This window comes from Tachypleus tridentatus, chromosome 1 (genome assembly GCF_004210375.1).
Source record: "Tachypleus tridentatus isolate NWPU-2018 chromosome 1, ASM421037v1, whole genome shotgun sequence".
NCBI classification, from domain to species: domain Eukaryota; kingdom Metazoa; phylum Arthropoda; class Merostomata; order Xiphosura; family Limulidae; genus Tachypleus; species Tachypleus tridentatus.
In genome coordinates, this window is record NC_134825.1 from 148,385,144 (window position 1) to 148,403,329 (window position 18,186).

At 33.3% G+C, this 18,186-nt stretch overlaps 1 protein-coding gene across 2 annotated transcripts in view; it reads left to right on the forward strand.

The window, feature by feature from the left end:
• The first annotated feature begins 5,294 nt into the window (after positions 1 to 5,294).
• smid (nuclear valosin-containing protein-like smid) overlaps positions 5,295 to 18,186 on the forward strand; it is a 55,858-nt gene continuing 42,966 nt past the window's right edge. The window contains exons 1-2 of one of the 2 annotated variants that reach the window (XM_076457991.1): positions 5,295 to 5,535; positions 10,673 to 10,796. In XM_076457991.1, the coding sequence (XP_076314106.1) occupies positions 5,389 to 5,535; positions 10,673 to 10,796 (271 nt within the window). In that variant the 5' untranslated portion in view covers positions 5,295 to 5,388. The remainder of the gene's footprint in view (positions 5,536 to 10,672; positions 10,797 to 18,186) is intronic. The other variant, XM_076457981.1, reaches the window with a different exon arrangement.

Below are 18,186 nucleotides of genomic sequence, written 5' to 3' on the forward strand. Positions count from 1 at the left end.
ACTATTCACTGACATCATGACAATTGTTTTAAAATTATTTTTTCAAAAGTTAGCTAACTTTCACAAGAAGAATAGGTAAAATTAAGTATAACTGAAAGCTGCCCAAATTAAAATATATAAAACATTTTTGGGTTGTTCCAGATCTATCCAAGATGTCATCTTACTGAAATGAAATTTTGTACGTCTTAATTAACTGGTAAATAACGTTGTTTGTATGAACACTACCGACTTAGTTAAATTAAAAATTAATTTGAATAACTTCTTCAGCTTGGTCACTAATATTCTCATGGATTTCTCTCAGAACTTATCAAGTTTTTATCAGCTTTGTTTAGAGAACTGGGGTATCAGTAGTTTTTTTTTTTATGTAAATATTAGCTTAAAAGTCTGACAACGCACGCCTAAAAGCATATATTCAACAGCCTCGGATAAGTAAGGTGGAGTGAACGTTTCTTGACAGAACTAAGTTATCCTTGTACCTAATAATAATACTATTATTTATTAAATTCCAAGAAAGCCGTTTTAAGCGTACTGTACAATGGATATTCTCTAACGATTGTTACATCTGATATATTTAACAACTAAAAAACTTAAATGTCTGCATTAAAATTATCCTCAACCTTTTCATCATTATGTACATAAAGGTTTAACAGTTGCACGATCTGTTCGTTACTTGAGGATTTTATCATGTTGTCTTAATAGCGATTTAGGGTAGCTAGTCTACACCACCTATTGCCACGTTTTTTACTAACGAAAAGTAGAATTGATTGTAACATTAACGCCTCTAAGTTATGAAAAAAAACGAACATGTCCAGCCTATTATCCATCCTAGCCTATCACTGCAAAATCAGGGATGGCTATCGCAGGTGGTCTTCGATTTGTTTCGCGCGACTAGAGGGAAGGCAGCTATTCATCACCACCCACCGCTAATTCTTGGGCTAATCTTTTACCAACAAATAGTGAGATTGATTGTAACGTTATAACGGTCCTACGGCTGAAAGGACGAGTATGTTTGATGCGACAGGGTTTCGAACCCGCGATCGCCAGATTACAATTCCAGTACCTTAACTACCTGACCAATACTTTTGGTGAGAAATGTTGATTTAAAATGTTGCAGTATTTTGTCACGAATCTCACCCTTATCCAACTAGTTTAGAATATCTGTTCAGTATATTCATGTAATTGTTCTACATTCCCATGGAGTCTCTTCGTGTAGTTAATCACACTTTTTGATAAATGGGTGACGAAAGAGTGTAAATATATACCAATTATTTCGCCCGGATAAAGTTACATACTCCAACGGCTAAAAATTCGTTTCATTTTACCTTGAGGATGGGTTGGCCCATTTCAAAGGGTGTTTCAGGTATTTGTACAAAATTATACGAATCAGGAATTTTCATCTCCATGAATGTTATTTGTAATTGTTGATTTATCACGTGTGCAGCAGTGGTTTCTGGTATAAGTCATTTTCATAGTTTTATTTGAACCTCAGCGGTAAATTAACAAGCGTGTGTAAATATTCAATCCAGTTACTATCTCATCCAAAAAAAAATCGCTTCATACTTTAGGACTGTAGGTGCATTATTAGAGTGACGTTTAAATCCTACTATACGATTAGAATAGCAAAACAGTTGGGGTGAGTAGTGTTGACTTGTCGTTTTCTCCTAATCCATCACTACAAAATTAGAGTGTTTGTTTTCTTATAGCAAAGCCACATGAGGCTATATGCTGAACCCACCGAACAAAATAGAGACAGCGCAGATATCTCTCGAGCAGTTTGACCCAAAATTCAACAAATCAAACTACTATTTGCTATCCGAGTTCAAACCTCCAGAATTTGTGTTTTGTGGATACATTAAAACATTTCTGCTGGACATAGGAAAACGTGAATACTACAGTGCTATGGCATTCCTAATAAGCAAATAATACATTACCGCTAATACACGTACCACTGTCAAATGTTTCTAATTTGTTGTTGAGCGTAAAGCAGGACATTCTTGACCATGTTCTTCTATAGATTTCTTTTCTTTGAGACACAGATAATTTCTCATATCAATTCATTAATCCACTTAGATAGAAGTCAACCTCTATCATACACGGCCTCTCCTTTCTTTTTCGGGCTCGGCATGGCCAAATGGTTGGGGCGTTCTACTCGCACTCTGAGGGTCGTGGGTTCGTATCCCCGTCACACCAAACATTGTCGCTTTTCAGCCGGGGGGATATTATAATATTACGATCAATCCCACTATTCGTTGGTAAAAGAATAGTCCAAAAGTTGGTGATGGATAGCTGCCTTCTCACTGCTAAATTCTAAAAACAAAGAAACTATTTATTAGTATCATTTTCAGAAATATATTTTTGTTATACCTACTCTCCGTTTTATTTTATGGTCACAGTTACCTTCTGATGTAATCCAACTTCCCAAATAATTGAATTTATCGATTTGCTTTGACACTCCATATAGAAATTATCTTTTTTGTAATTACCAGGCATTCTGTTTTCCTACAGTTGATATTTAAATCTTTCTTGTCGCTTTCACTAACAACTATATATTGCATCAAACTGGACTATTACTTCAAACATCAACCTAAACTTATCAAGTTTCATTTGTTACACGTCTATTCTTAATGCGTTGCTTTGTTTTGGGGATTTTGAAGCTAATTCAAATTAAATTTAGCCTTCTAATGTTGTTTGATTTCATTATAGAAACCTCCTGGCCCGGCATGGCCAAGCATGTTAAGGCGTGCGACTCGTAATCTGAGGGTCGCGAGTTCGCATTCCCGTCGCGCCAAACATGATCGCCCTTTCAGCCGTGGGGGCGTTATAATGTTACTATCAATCCCACTATTCGTTGGTAAAAGAGTAGCCCAAGAGTTGGCGGTGGGGGGGGGTGATGACTAGATGCCTTCCTTTTAGTCTTACACTGCTAAATTAGGGACGGCTAGCACAGATAACCCTCGAGTAGCTTTGTGCAAAATTCAAAAACAAAAACAAAGAAACTTCCTCGTGACTCAGCTGTAAGCTTGTAAGCTAAAAACACTGAAAATCGGTTTTCGATACCTGTGGTGGGCATGACACAGATAGCCTATAGTGTATCAAGCAAACAAACAAATCCATTACGAGAAGTTATTCTCATTGTTTCAAAGCTGTGAAAATAGGCATTAGTGATGTTTTCTACCAGCACAAAATGTTTTAAACGCAAAAAGCGTAAGTCTTCAAACTTCCTATACTTGTATAACTTTCAAAATCATATAAACGACATTTATAGCTGTTTATTACGAGACTCACGAGATTCAGGAGAGAAATCTTAATATTCTACACATATTTTTATAATACATATAATTCTAACTTTACATATTTATTATCTTTCTATTCAATACCATACTTTAAATACAATATCAGTTTAATAGTTTAGTTCTGTGATACAGTAAATATTCTCTCGCACTAAGCTCTGTGGGTTCGTTATAAAAGTGAAAGTGTAATGTATCTCAGAACAACTGGTGTAGGTATTAATACTTTTATTGATAAGTAGAGAACAACTTTCAACCTTCCTAGGTCATCTTCAGGTTGACAATAAGAAAACAAATCCTTATCGTGGACGGTAGGTGAGGGGATGCTGCTAATTAGTTGCCTTCTCTCTGGTCATCAATTCAAATTAGTTTTGTCATAAAAACAAGTTCTTCAAAAACATGAGCGCTCCTTTTGCCTTGTACTATAATTGACCGATAAGGATCTCTTTTTTGCGAGCACGTGACAACAAAAAATTAAAAACTTGTTTAGAAAATAGTTTTTCATATATATATATTTTATGGCATAGAATATAACAAAACTATAATAAAAACAAAACAAATCCGAGTTTTGTAAGAGACAAAGCTTGAAATGTGATTCCTTCTGATATTTATGAAATATCTTAATTTTACAACTGTTAAGGGATTTTACCAATGTTTGTCCAGTTAGGTATTATGAAGGTTCCTACAGCTGTGATGTTAGATGTAATAAATTGAAACATCTAGGTTGGTTTATTAATTATAATTACTAACAGAAACGCCGACTTACGGGAGGGTGTTGATACTAGTAATTATTAATCGCAGTATTAAAAATTAAGATTTTTTGTATGTTTTTTTTTGTTTTTTATAGCAAAACCACATCGGGCTATCTGCTGAATCTACCGAGGGGAATCGAATTGTATGTTTTGTTCGGGAAGAATGTTCGGATTGTGCTCTTTAGTCATACGCAAATCATTGCATGAAAATGATTCAATGTACAGAGCCCAAAACTTTAATAACTTTTATTGATATAAACTATAATCTTTTTATATATTAAAACTGTTTCCTTTTGTTGAAAAAATAAGTTTATAAACTCTAACCCCTCAGTAGTACATTTAAAAATTACACCAATAAATATATAAGCAAACCTTCATGTACAGTCCCAGTCGTGTTCTTGTTATGAGAATAATACTTTTATTTAGAATTATGTTCTATTAGAAAAAAAATGGATGTTGAAGATACCATAGGTGGTTAGAATAAAACAAATGCAACAGATAAACTGTCTGAATTTTGAAGACTCAAAGTATGAAATTTTTAGGGTATTTTGTTTGTATAGATGGCACAGGATTTTTATTACATACTTAGATACTGATATACATGCTACGTCTATTCCGGTAAGATAAGGATTCAGGGAAGTTTGTGAATGATCTCCCAGATTAAATTTTTGTAGTTTATTAAGCTTATTGGTTAGTTTTCTAAGAAATTATGTAACTCGACGAGTTTGTTCATCTAACAGACCTCACTTGGTTAGTCAGTACAGATAATTTTGCACTCCTGCTCTTAAAAACCGACCTTACAAACTCAACATTTATGTTTTATCTAGTAATATATAAAGATGATAATATTTTCAGTGCCTATTAGTAAATTCGATAAATTTGCATACATTATATTGGATTTTAAAGTTTGCTTGTGTATTTACTTTGAGTATTATTTATTGCAAACAATTATTCTGCAACTCGGAAAAACTCGCTAGCCTAAATAATTGTTTTTGTGTTTTTTTTTATAGCAAAGCCACATTGGGCTATCTGCTGAGTCCACCAAGGAGAATCGAATCCCTGATTTTAGCGTTGTAAATCTGTAGACTTATCGCTGTATTAGCGGGGGATAAATAGTTGTTTTAAAGCCATTTATATTTTTCAATGTGTTATCAGTTGCTGTGAAAGACGTAGAGGCTGTCTTTTATATGTTTAACTTTTAGGAATAGGCATTTAAAATGTTCTACATTTAAAACTTCGAGATTTATGAAAGTTGCAAGTGTAGATGTCACTGAGGTACTATTGTGGTCTGAAATGTGCCAGAGTTTCACGTAACTAAGGAAACATCCAATAAATTATTTTAATTTGTTATGGAGTTCATTCCTTTAACCAAGAAAAATTATAAGAGAAAATTATTAGAAGAAAATACAAATGAATCACGCAAGCGGAAAAAGAAAACAAGGTCTCAGCGATTGAATTTTGTTTGTGATCCACGATTAATTCCTCGTGTTAAACAGGTGATATTAGTATTACTTATTACATTAGTGCGTTCCTAGTTGGTAATACTAATTGTATAGAACTTTAGAAGCCGTAGGCTTAGTGTACTACTACTAGTATTAGTTAAACTACTAACGTTAGTTGAGATGTTAATTTTCTTTAATAATATTTTACAACAGAAGAGAAACGATCTGCGATTTTTCTTTTGTATTTAAAATGTAGATTTTTATTGGATATTTAATACTTAGTATACTAAAATATTGCTCCAGTTTACAAATTAAAGGTTCTGATATCAGCTGAATGAGGTCATTCATAAGTATTAGACAACTGTAACATTTTTATTGAGTTTTTTATTTGTTTTATTATTCAAGAGTTTTTATTGCAATTTTTAACACATCTGAACAATTGTAAAAATGGTTTAACAATCGATTGCCACTATCCACAAATCAGTTGAATCATGATGTACTATTTTCTTTTGACTAAAGTAAATAGACAAGTACATTGTTTACATTATATTCACTTCTTCTGGCTTTGCCAGTGCTAAAAATTGCACATCACAGATTTTACTATTTCTTCATGCTTTGAATATATATTTCTGACCGTCATGAAAGTGCATCTTTTTTTTTATTATTATTATTTTAGTTGTATTCACAAGCAGATATAGTAGGTGTAAAGCTAAACATTTACAAAGTAACTTTAGATAATCAGTGATGACGAGAAAACCCACTTGTAGAGAAAAATATATATATGTAAAAATGGCTGGTAGAAGGTTGAAACATTGTTTGCTCAACCCAAACCAGAGGCTTTTACATATGTGTTTAACTTTAGATAATTACTGATGATATAAAATACTTCATCTTGAAGATGCATTAGTGTAAACTGTCATTCCCATAACTGCTCTGCTCTGTATTTAGTGACCAGCTCTATATTTATTCAAACAGCACATAACAAGCACTGGGTGCTATCTTCATGATCCTTTCTGTGATTTCAATCCAGTCATTTTCCTATTTTATGACTACACTTGGAGTCCAACACATAGAGTAGTAGTTGGAAAGGATAGAAGTAAAAGATTTGGAAGCTAGAAATGTTCTTCATTTGCTCTCATTTTCTTGAAAATAAAGATCACATCAGTTTTAGTTTATGACTTTGCCTTTAAGGTTTGTGATAATTTAAGAGACTGATTGCAAAGGCCCTACATTCCAGTCACTTACACCCATAAGATTTCATTAAGCATGTTTTTACAGATATTGATGGAGATGATAATTCCACATCTTAGTGTACTGTGGTTACTTGCAAATGCTTCTTGGTTTTAATTGCATTTCCAAGACACTTGGTAAGTGATCCCCATCAAGCGTCCTTTGGGTGAAGAGGAGAAATATCATGTTTCCGTTTCTTAACTTAGTATGCTTGAGCCCTTATATGTGGACTATGTGTCTTCCAGCAGAATATTATAATCTGCATGATGGTTTTTTTAAGTGTGCTCAACAACTTGTGTTTGTAGATGACCTTATTAAATAGGTTCAAAGCATAAACTAAAGAACCATTAATGTACATGATCTGTCACTTAAGGTCTATACCTTCTATGATCCCATGGTGTTCTTTGAATTACTGAAAATTATAGCCATATATTTATCCAGTATGAGATTTAATTTTTTATTCAACATCCTTGAGAAAAACGTGTTCAAAGCATGCAAATAATGAGTTAAAGGATTTTTTTTCTTTACTTGTAACCATCTATTTAGCATCATTTTCAAATTTATACATCTTAACTATTAGAGAATTATTGGAATTCAAAAGTTGGAATTGTGAAGAAAAAACACAAGGCTGACCTTAGTTTATAAAAATATGTCTTGTATGATTTTTTCTTCAGTGACACTCAATGATGTACAACTTAATTGCATAGTTCTTGATATATGTCTTTTTACTTCCTTCTGTCCCTTGGGTGATTTTATTTTTTGATCAGAGAAGTTCAGTTTGTTTTTAGCAGTCATATGTCTTAGAACTATCTGTGGTTGCAAAACTATTAGATAATTAAACAGAACATTTTGTTCATTTACAGCATACTTTTCATTCTCATGTTCCTGAAAAGAAAAAGTAAAATACAATTGTAATTCAGTGGTAATAGTAATTGATGTTTAGCATGTTTTTTTAGCATTCATTCAGGTTTATATATATGTTCATTGTTATCATTATTTTATGCAGTATCATATTTTAACGTATATGATATCAGAAACTTAATATGAGATAAAACTAGTGGTTTGTTGAAGTACAACAGTAGAAAGTGATTGTAGAAAATAACATAAATTTTTAAGTGTTGTCATTTAATGCCATAACAGAGAAGTAATATTTATATGGATTATTAAGTAGTCATGTAAATGCCAACTCATATTCCATATTTGTTTTAGATATGTCCATCTATAGGTTCTGGAGACAGGATTAATTAAAACTAAATTATTTTTTCATGTTAAAAACTAGAAGTAGGTTACTGGAGTTGCACAATTCATGTTACTCACAAGTAGGACATATGCTATAAATTTAACTCATATTAATTAATGGGATTAGGAGATACAGTTGAAATAAAATTGGAAATGGCTATTTTTTTGTATTTTCATCAGAGAAAAAAATGTAAAGAATCAATTTTTATATGGTCAGCAGGAAGAATATTTTAGTTTATGTTTTTAAAAATTTCAGTGGCAGTGAGACTCTTGAATCATGAGCCCCACACATAACCAAAGCTGAACAAATTTAAAGTGAAAAAAATGAAACTCATAATGCTAAAATTGTGCACAGCAAAGATAACTTGTAATGTAACTTTGTGCTTATATATGTAAAACAGCTCGTTTGGGTTGAGAAAATTTTTTATATAGAGGAGTGAACAACATTTCAACCTTCTTTGGTCATCATCAGGTTCACAAAGAAAGAAAGAGGTAACTGACCGGAAGCTGACCACAGGTTTGAAAGGGGTTGTGTAACTGAGTGTCGGAATGTAGGGGGAGTGCTTAGATGTTTGAATATATAATTTTATATTATTTATTTTATTATTATTATTTATTATATTATTTTTTAATATAGGTATAAAGGTGTTCCTTCTAAGCATGCCCTCTACATTCCGACACTCAGTTACACAACCCCTTTCAAACATGTGATCAGTTTCTAGTCAGTTACCTCTTTCTTTCTTTGTGAACCTGATGATGACCAAAGAAGGTCGAAACATTGTTCACTCCTCTACGTAAAAAATTTTCTCAACCAGAATGAGCCGTTTTTACATATATATTTTTTCTACAAGTGGGTTTTCTCGACATCACTAACTTTGTGCTTAATAAAAAAGAATGTAATAGCAGTAATTCAACTGCTTGAATAGTTGGAGTAATCAAAACCAATGATGATTAGAATTGTTATCAGTTGTTTGTTGGAATAATTAGAAACACTGATTTTTATTATTTAATAATTATATTTTGATTTAATCATTTACAAACATCTTGACAGAACAGTTGAATCACATGACTGGTTCTAACACAAATCTAACAAAGAAGTTGATTGTGTAAGGTTTTAAGAAACTAACTATTTTATAGTTACTTGTATTTTTGATCTTTACTGATTCAACCTTAAGTATTATTTGTATTTATTTACAATGTACAACTTGTATTAGTATATTAGAAATGTTAACCAAAATGCATTAATATTTGAAGATTTGGTTATGGCAATGTGCTCACAAAGTGCTGTAACTGAATCTTCATAAATCCTAATAATGAGGTGTTTGGTGATGTATATAACAGCAGAAAAAGTTACAATGTAAAGTAATGCAACTAAAACTTTAGTTATCTACATAAACAATTTGGTAATACCAAAATTCTTCAATATCGTGTGCAATTAAAAGGAAGGTGTACAATATATCACCTGGGAAAACTAGATTAAAATTATTAAAGATCAAGATACAAGAGAAAAGAAGTTAAATCTCCAAACTAGAAGCTACTTTCTACCTATCATTTCCAGTGCATTTGAGAAGATCCCGAATATTCTAGCAGTCTTTGGTTTGATAATTACTGTTGATGCAGGAACAAAATTGAAAAGAGAAGTCAACAGTATAGTAAACAGTTGGATATTAAGTCAAATCTTTATGTATACATAAGAAAAAGGGAACTTCAGAAGTACTACTAGTATGAAACCCAAATGTTACTAGTAAGTCTGATGTCAGCCTAACAGAATGCAAGTTAATATATTGAGTTTAGACAAATTTTGTTGTAACTTCACAAATTATACGTATTAAAAATGTGGTAAATGTATTGAATCTAATATTGAACAAATCAAAGATAGTAAAATTAAAACTATTAGTGGATATCAATGCCAAGATACAATGTTGAAACAAAATATTAAAATGAATAGTAAATTGAGAAAATAAGAAGAAAAAGCTTTGCAGTCATTAGAAAATAACAATAATATTGTTGTTACACAAGATAACAAAGGAGGGAGTATAGTGGTGATGAACAAATGAGATTACATTTCTAATGTAGATTAGTTGCTAGATGATGGTTTGCACATTTCCCTTAGAAGAGATACAACAAAATAATTTCATAACTTGATGAAAAACACTTTGAACAATTAAAAAGAACTACTGATTCAATTTTTATTCAACTTCTTTTTGCACTTAAGGTTCATAAGGTGAACAATAGTTTTTGACTTATTGTATCCAATATGGTCATCTTGTCTCATGATGTTGTTCAATAGCTTCTATGTTTGAACAGTAAGAATAAATGTACTCTCAAATGTTCTTCTGAATTGGTTGAGAAAATTAAAAACATTAAACTTTGTTCTATAAAATAAATAATTCTTTGTTAAATAGAGATGAAAGGTTATTTGGTGATAATTCACAGTATTTGGAAATAAATAAAATTTGATTATGCATTTTAAATGTCACTATAATATTTGCCAGTGAAATACAATTTTATATACATCAAAAAAACTTAATAACTGTATAAAGACCTCTATTTTGGATAATAACTTTTATTAAAAATATTTCTTAATCAGTGTTAATTGTGTTATTTTGTGACTGATAACCTGTATCAACACTAATGTTAAAAATATACGAATAAAACTTTATGGTTTGAATGATGTATTTGATACTTTCAAAGAGACTGAAATTTCTTTTTTTTTTTCTAGTTTCTTGAAAATAAAGGACGTAAAACATCAGCTGATGTTGAATTTGTTGCAGATGAACTTCAACAAGTTTATCCAGAGTATAGGAGAAAAAAAAGAAATGTATTTAGAATGGAAGTGTCAAAAGGTATTATATTTGTAATCATTTTAATGTTCTTTAACGATGATGATGATAAACAGTTTGATTTCCAAAATGATACCTGACCTTTCCCACATGAATGCTATCTTCCTCAGGCATTTGGCTATGATACTTGCATGCTACTAGCCTTGAACTAACTCTTATCTGAATTCATAGTGGCATCATTCAACAAATGACCTTTGCCAGTAGGAGGGCAGCACAACTTCTATGCCACAGTAAATTCCCCTCTGCACATGTACTCATGATAATTGCATTCTTTTCCTCATCATTGCCTAAACTGGATATATTTTATATTTATTATTCAATTATGTCATATTTGCAATAGTTTCCAACACTTGAATTTTGTTCGGGTTTAACTCTTTTCCTATTGTCTTGGTGTCTTATAGTGACCACAGGACTCCAAAGTGGCCATCAGTTTCTGTACTATAACTGTTAATAACTTTAAACTTTTTTTTTATCTTCATGAAATTTTTCAAACTGTTAGTAAACATTATAATACATCTGTATTAAAAAAATCAAACTCTACCAATATATGGTGGGTACTCATCCAACCATACATTTCTGTCAGAGTGAGGTGCATCTCTAATTGACTACATGGCTTCATGCATGTAAACCCTCAAGGGGCATTCACTTTACATCAACTTACTTAAACCTTTTTTCTTGATTGGGTATGTTGTTCACTCTATGCAGTGTTTTCAGGATAGTATCTATTGCAAGACTCTTTGTTCCTGAGGTCTGAACATGCTGTTTGGGTTCCTTCCTAATAAGAAAACCTTTTTAATGGGCATATGTTGGGGGTTCTCAAAATGGAGAGATCATATTGAAGATAGAATTTCATCTGGCATGTTCAAGCTCAATTTGTTTGAGTTTTAACAGAGATCAGTAACTGCTGAGGAATTATAATGAGGAATGGGAGACCAGAAGAAAGGAACTGTGGTTCAAATACGAATGTTGAATGGATTGAGGAGTGTTGTGTGGAACTGAAAACAATTCTTCATTGAAACTGAGAAAGAGCAAGCCTGTACTGAAGAGGAAAGAGAAAGTAAACATCTTGAGGCTGAACAAGCCTGTATCAAAGCCAAGAAAGAGGCTGAAAGAAATAGAAATTAGATTCAATACCAATTAACCAAAGCAAAATGATAACTTTGAACTCAATTGATATATTAAAGTACCACTATTTAATGAAAATGAAGTTAATAAATATCTCCTACATTTTGATAAAGTTGCCCAAAACCAAAATGGCTCGCTGAAAAATGATGATTATTATTACAAGGTGTTTTAACTGGTAAAGCACAAGAAGTTTAAGTTGCTCTCTTTCCAGAAGATTGTATGGATTATGACAAGGTTAAAGCAGCTGTTGTCAAAGTTACTACAAGCAAAATAATCAAACTTATACAGAATTTGCCCATGAAAAAAAGAGTTTTATTTTGCTTTATGGTGTGATTCTGTGCATATTTGCAACAGTTTCAACAAACTAAGACAGTTATGTCTAACTGAGGAATTTAAACACTGTACAAGTGACTACCTCAAAAGTGAAAAGAAAGTTGAAACACTACAAGAAGTAGGTGCTCTTTTCAATTATTACACTTTAACTAACAAAACTACTTTTCATAAAAAAAAAGTTTCTGCTATTTCAGCTAAAATCTTTACCTGTTCAATCCAACAAGTTGAGGATTCTTCTAAAAATTCCATCTCTCTATTTCAAAATCTTGTTATAGACAGGATAAAGTTTTTTCAAAATCATCAAAGCCTGTCTGCCATTTTTGTGAAAAATCTGGTCATGTTTATATCTGATTGTTGGCTTTTAAGAAAGAAAGTAGAAAAGAAGGTAAAACCCAGTGTGTGCATGTCCACATATGGACATAGTTTCACCAGGCCATCTGTTGTTGATTTGGCCACTGATAAAAAGGCTGATGTAGTTGTGTCTATTGGTTCTGTGTCTTTGACAAACGACACTGCTAATCTCATATCAGAACATATTCTACATGATACTAGGATGACTCAGTCATTGTTGTTTCAAGTTATGCCACTGATGAGTCTGTTATTGCTCAGGGCATTGAGTGTGGCTTTCTTAATGTTCCTTTTCATAAAATTTATTTAGCACCAGACCTAGTTTCAGGACCAGTTATTGTTGGAGTAAGACCTACTTTGCCAATTAAGGGTGTATCATTATTGTTGAGAAATGATTTGGATTGGAGGAAAAGTTGTTGCTGAACCTAAAATGGTCAGTGAGCTGATTACTATTCCATCTAATTATGATGTTGTATTTTATTAGAATCTAGATGTGTTTCCCTTATGTGCTGTGACTTGAGTTCAGGCAAAGAAATAAAGCCATTAACAAATGATAGACACATGTTCAGAGGAAGACATTATTGATTTGTCTCAGACATTTTTTGGATCTGACAGGGATCTTGTGAATAATTATCCTACTGACAATTCATTGGTGAATGGCAATGATGAACACAAGAATCTGTTTTACTGGTGATATTCCGTTTTTTAGATGTAAATTGATTACTGAGCAAGAAAAGAATCCTCAGTTTTCTTTACTATTTAAATTTGCAGTCCCAAGGAATGAGCTGGGGAAAGTTTCAAATGATTACTTTTGCAAAAAATGGTGTACTCATGAGAAAATGGAGACTCAAGTATGCCAGCTTTAGAGGACTGGGTTGTAGTTTATCAAATCATTGTTTCAAAAGTATATCATTCTGAAATATTGAAAGGGAGGTACAATAGATTTATTATTATATATTTATTTTATTATTTGTGCTTGTTACAGTTTAATATATATTTAGAAATGCATGTAACTTGTAGTTTTAAGTGTATTGCAAAAGTCCCACCTGTTCTTTACATTTGTAGAAGATTCTCGAGCATAAGAATCAACAATGTACTAGATGTGTACATAATACTAGTGATTACAAGTATTATTACCTAGTGAATTTTCTAGAACTTTGCCTAAAGATAATAAATCAACATGCAAGAAGATAGAGAAATCTATTGTTGTATCACTACAGTCAGTATACTATAAGCCTCCAAAGCTATAGTTGTGACAAATGCTTGTTAACTGGAAAAATATAAATATTTGACCAGAAACATTCATAGATTTCAAAACATTACAAACTTTGATGAACTTCAGACATTTGTATTTCTACAAGGACATTAGATATTTTTGTTGGGAAAAAATTTGTATGTGAAGAATAGAGCTAGCTAGACTTTCCATCAAGTGGAGTGTATCTGTGTATTAACATAAAAGTAATTTGAATGAACCATTGACAAATTATTCAGTTCCAGACTGAATAGAGAACTTATTGTTTGGAGTTGTGCAAAAACTTTTTCAAACAAATTAAGATTAATTCTCTCTCCATGAACTGTTTATAAAATTTTCAGTTCCAGACTAGATAGAAGACACAGCATTGTATATAAATTTGTAAAACTTTTGTGTATAGTATGTCAATGGTTCACAAGGCACAAATTACTTTTATGTTGATACACAGATATGCTCCACTTGATGAGAATGCTACCTAGCTCTGTTTTTCACATGTGAATTTTTTCCAAGAAAAATACATTATGTCCTTGTAGAAATACAAAATAGAGAATATATCTGCACTTGTTTTGCTGTTTGATGTCCTGCAGGGTTTTGGATCCTTCAGTTGCTATTATCCACTCCATACTATCTTTGAAAAGGGTAAGTACAGGATTTTTTTTCAGATCTTCTACTTTTATTATTTCCCACAAGGTGGATGCTGTTGTATCCCATAGTATGCTTATTTTCAAAACTCTGCATTAACACAATATAATGGAAAGTGCTCAGACTATCCACTCTGGCTCTGTCAGTGCCCATTGTGAGATAAGTGTTCATCAAGACCACTTGAGATACCCTTTTGTGTATATTTACTCAGTTGTATGACTAAGACTGTATGAATTTCATAGACTATTATGAAAAAGTCAGCAGCTGCAAAATGTTTTCCCTCTTTGTGGGCTCACATTTGCCAGCTTTTAAAAGTATGGATTCATGGTCATCCTTTTCACTTCTTTCAGTGATTTTTCTGGCTGGTAATGTGATGGTCATCCAGTCACTTCTTCACATCCACCCAATGTGAATTCTGTCATTTTCTTTGCATGGAACACATGATACACTTGCAATTTACCAATTCCTAGCTGTTGGGGTAGTGAACCATGGAAAATCTTCATCAGATGGGTTTTGAACAAAGTCTGTTAATTAAAGTCAAGGTAAGCACATACTGCATAGTCTGATTGTGCCATAATCACATTACAGATATTGACACACCAAGTGCTTCTGTGCAGGTGTTCAGTTGTACATTATCATATTATGCCCATCCTTGCAACACTTCAGCTGGCTCTTTTGCCTCTCATTTCTTTTTTTATGAGGCAAAGACCATGGTAGAGATGAGATGTAGACTCCCACAGATGTGTGCCAATGGAGCCCCTTCATTGAGTGCTGCATTCCTTGGGCTTTCCATTTGGACACTTTCTGAAGGGAATTCATCTAGGGTTCAAACATTTTGTACTGGCCCTGCCTCCATTTTAGCATGGTATTCTAACACTTCTGTGTTCTTGTGTGAGTAATTATTTCAGAAGTTAACATTTTTCCAATCTGAAAATGTATTTCCAGTAGTTACCCCACATTCTCACCTGTCCTCTCCACTTCCAGTGCACAATTATTTTCTTGCCTTTCCGAATTATGAAGTTATCACAAGTGCAGTTGCATAGTTGGAGATACTATGCATGGAGGTTGTATTGCCCTCCTATTGGTAAAGGTTTTTGTCATATGATGACATTGTTTTGCACCAACACAGTCAAATTCATAAATTCAGGTGAGAATTAGTTCAAGGCTGGTAGTATGCAACTCTTGCAGGCAGATGCACAAAGAAAGTAGCTGAACTGTATGAAGAGGTGATTATCTACGAGATACACATTTTCAGATTGGGAAAGTGTTAAATTTGAAAGAACTGTTAACTTTTAAAACTTTTTTTTCAGCCCTAGATTAAAATCTGAAAAACTTAATTCCAGAATATTTTACACATTTTCTTGTTGTGTAACTGTACCTGTCATTACTTCATGACTTGTAATTTTGAATATTCTTCGTGCATTGCATTAGGTGCATCACTTTACCCAAAATCCCCCAACCTTATTACAATAAGCTCTACTTTCCCATCATAAACACGAGTTTTCTTGTTGATAGTAATACTGTAAACTTTATGCTTTTGTTTGCTCTGCTCAAGAATTCATAATTCATTGTTACCTCTGATGTTAGCATGTCTATTAATATAGAAATCTCTACATTTTAAAACTTTTAAGATATTTTTGCCAAAATCTTCTGATGAGCAGTGAGATCCTATGGATGTATTATTAGCTATCGTTGACCAAGATGTTGGTGTTATTAATGTTTTATGTTGTCATTGTAGGATTTCACATTCATGTGAATATTCAGTTTGTGGGACATCCAATTTTTTTTTACTTTATCTTTTGCTCAGGCCTGTTCATTTTCATTGATTAAAAGTAAGTTTTGTATACTAGACATAATGGTGAGAGGACCTTCCAGAGAAGGTTCTGTACTTTTAGTTTACCTCCTCTGGGATCTAAACATCCACCCATATGTTTGCTGTCCATGGTGACCTATAAAGAGGAGGAGAGGACCCTAGTGATTGAGGGGTTCAACACTTACATACCATTTTGGCCTTGAATTCCTGTAGACAGGTGCCCTTGGAGTGGCTCCTTCAGGGTCAGTCATCTGGTCCACTTTGGCTAGGGTCAACTAAGTACCATTGTTGGACTTTCTCAGCAGGTGTTGTGGATGTTGTGTATGATGCTGGCGTTTAGGTATAGTACTCACAAAACCCTGGCATTGTTGCAGTGTCCTTGTTTGGCACTGTAGTGCATTCCCTTGTTGGGTTCTATGGTTGGTGGATGCTGAAATTTATTGCTTTTATTATGGATACCCTCATTCATGAAAAAAATAAATAAAAATGTAAAAATTGGAGAAAAACAGATTATCAGAAAATGATCACACATGGGCAACTCTGTTGTACAGTCACCGTCACAGTCAGATTCCATACCTTGATTTCTAATTATACATTCCTTATCTGAGAAATCTTTAGGGCAGATGTCTCCCTTTTTTATTCAAAAAGGATTAGAGGGGCTTGCTTGTTTTCCAACGTCAGTAAAGAAGTTATGCTCTGGAGTCATTTTGGTGGAAACAGCTTTACCACAACATATTAATCTCTTCTTGAAATAAAAGTCCATTGGGGGTACACCCATTAAGGTTACTCCTCATGAAACTTATATCTTCCAGAGGAGTTATAATTGAGTAGAATTCAAGGCACATTCATGAGTCAGAGATCCTTGCTGGTAACTCCAGGCAAGGTATTTCTGTGGTATGCTGAATATCCACTTGCCAAGACAGAATTAAGATATCTACTAATGTTTTGGTATTAACGTTTACATCAACATGTTTTCCTGCCTCAGTCAAAGCAGGTTATCTGCACTGGGAGGTATGGCCATACGTTCCCAACTCAGATGTTTCCATTGTCAGCAGCTCAGTCACTCAAAGACATCATGCCATTGTTCTTTAAGATGTGCTTGTTGTGGTGGCAAAGACCATGATGTCTACAAGTGTGAACTGGAACCACAGTGTATTAACTGTAATGGTTCACACCCCTCTTACTCTTTTTCTTGCACTAAGTGGGCAGAGGAGAAAGAGGTGCAACACCTGAAAACTATAAACAATATCTCCTACCCAGAGGTTTCGAAGTTTTTGTCCCCACTCTATCTCAGACATATTCTGCTGCACTTTGTTCTACTGCCACAGTGAGAGTGCAGACAGATCTCTCTGTGCCTCCAGCAGAGTCATTTGTAAAATATATGAAGGGTTTTCTGCTCTCCGTGGTTAAAAGAGTTGACAAATTTTTGTCTACTTCCATATCTGTCCCCACTACTCCTTCCAGTGACTGCTCAAGTTCACTTCCTTTGGTTTCATGTTCAGGTGTTTCCTCAGGTCCATCCTCTTTGGCAGCCCCAAGATGCAAAACAGTTATTTCATCATGCCCTCAGTCACTGGAATCTTTGTCCACAGACAGAGACCTGCCTACTTGACCCAGAGCAGGATCTATGGAGGTCGATAGACATCTGCTTAATAAAGAAAAAAAAGTGGTTGAAAACAGAAGGGCTCCTTGCCCCATTCTCCTCCACATAAAATTGCCACATTGATACAGTGGGACTATTGGGGTTTTCATTCAAATATGGATGACATTAAGGATTTAAAGGATTATCACTGTCCTGTATGTGTCTTCTTACAGGAAACATTTCTGAAACTTGCCGATGCAGTCACCCTTTGGCAGGTTTCCTTGTACAGAAATGACAG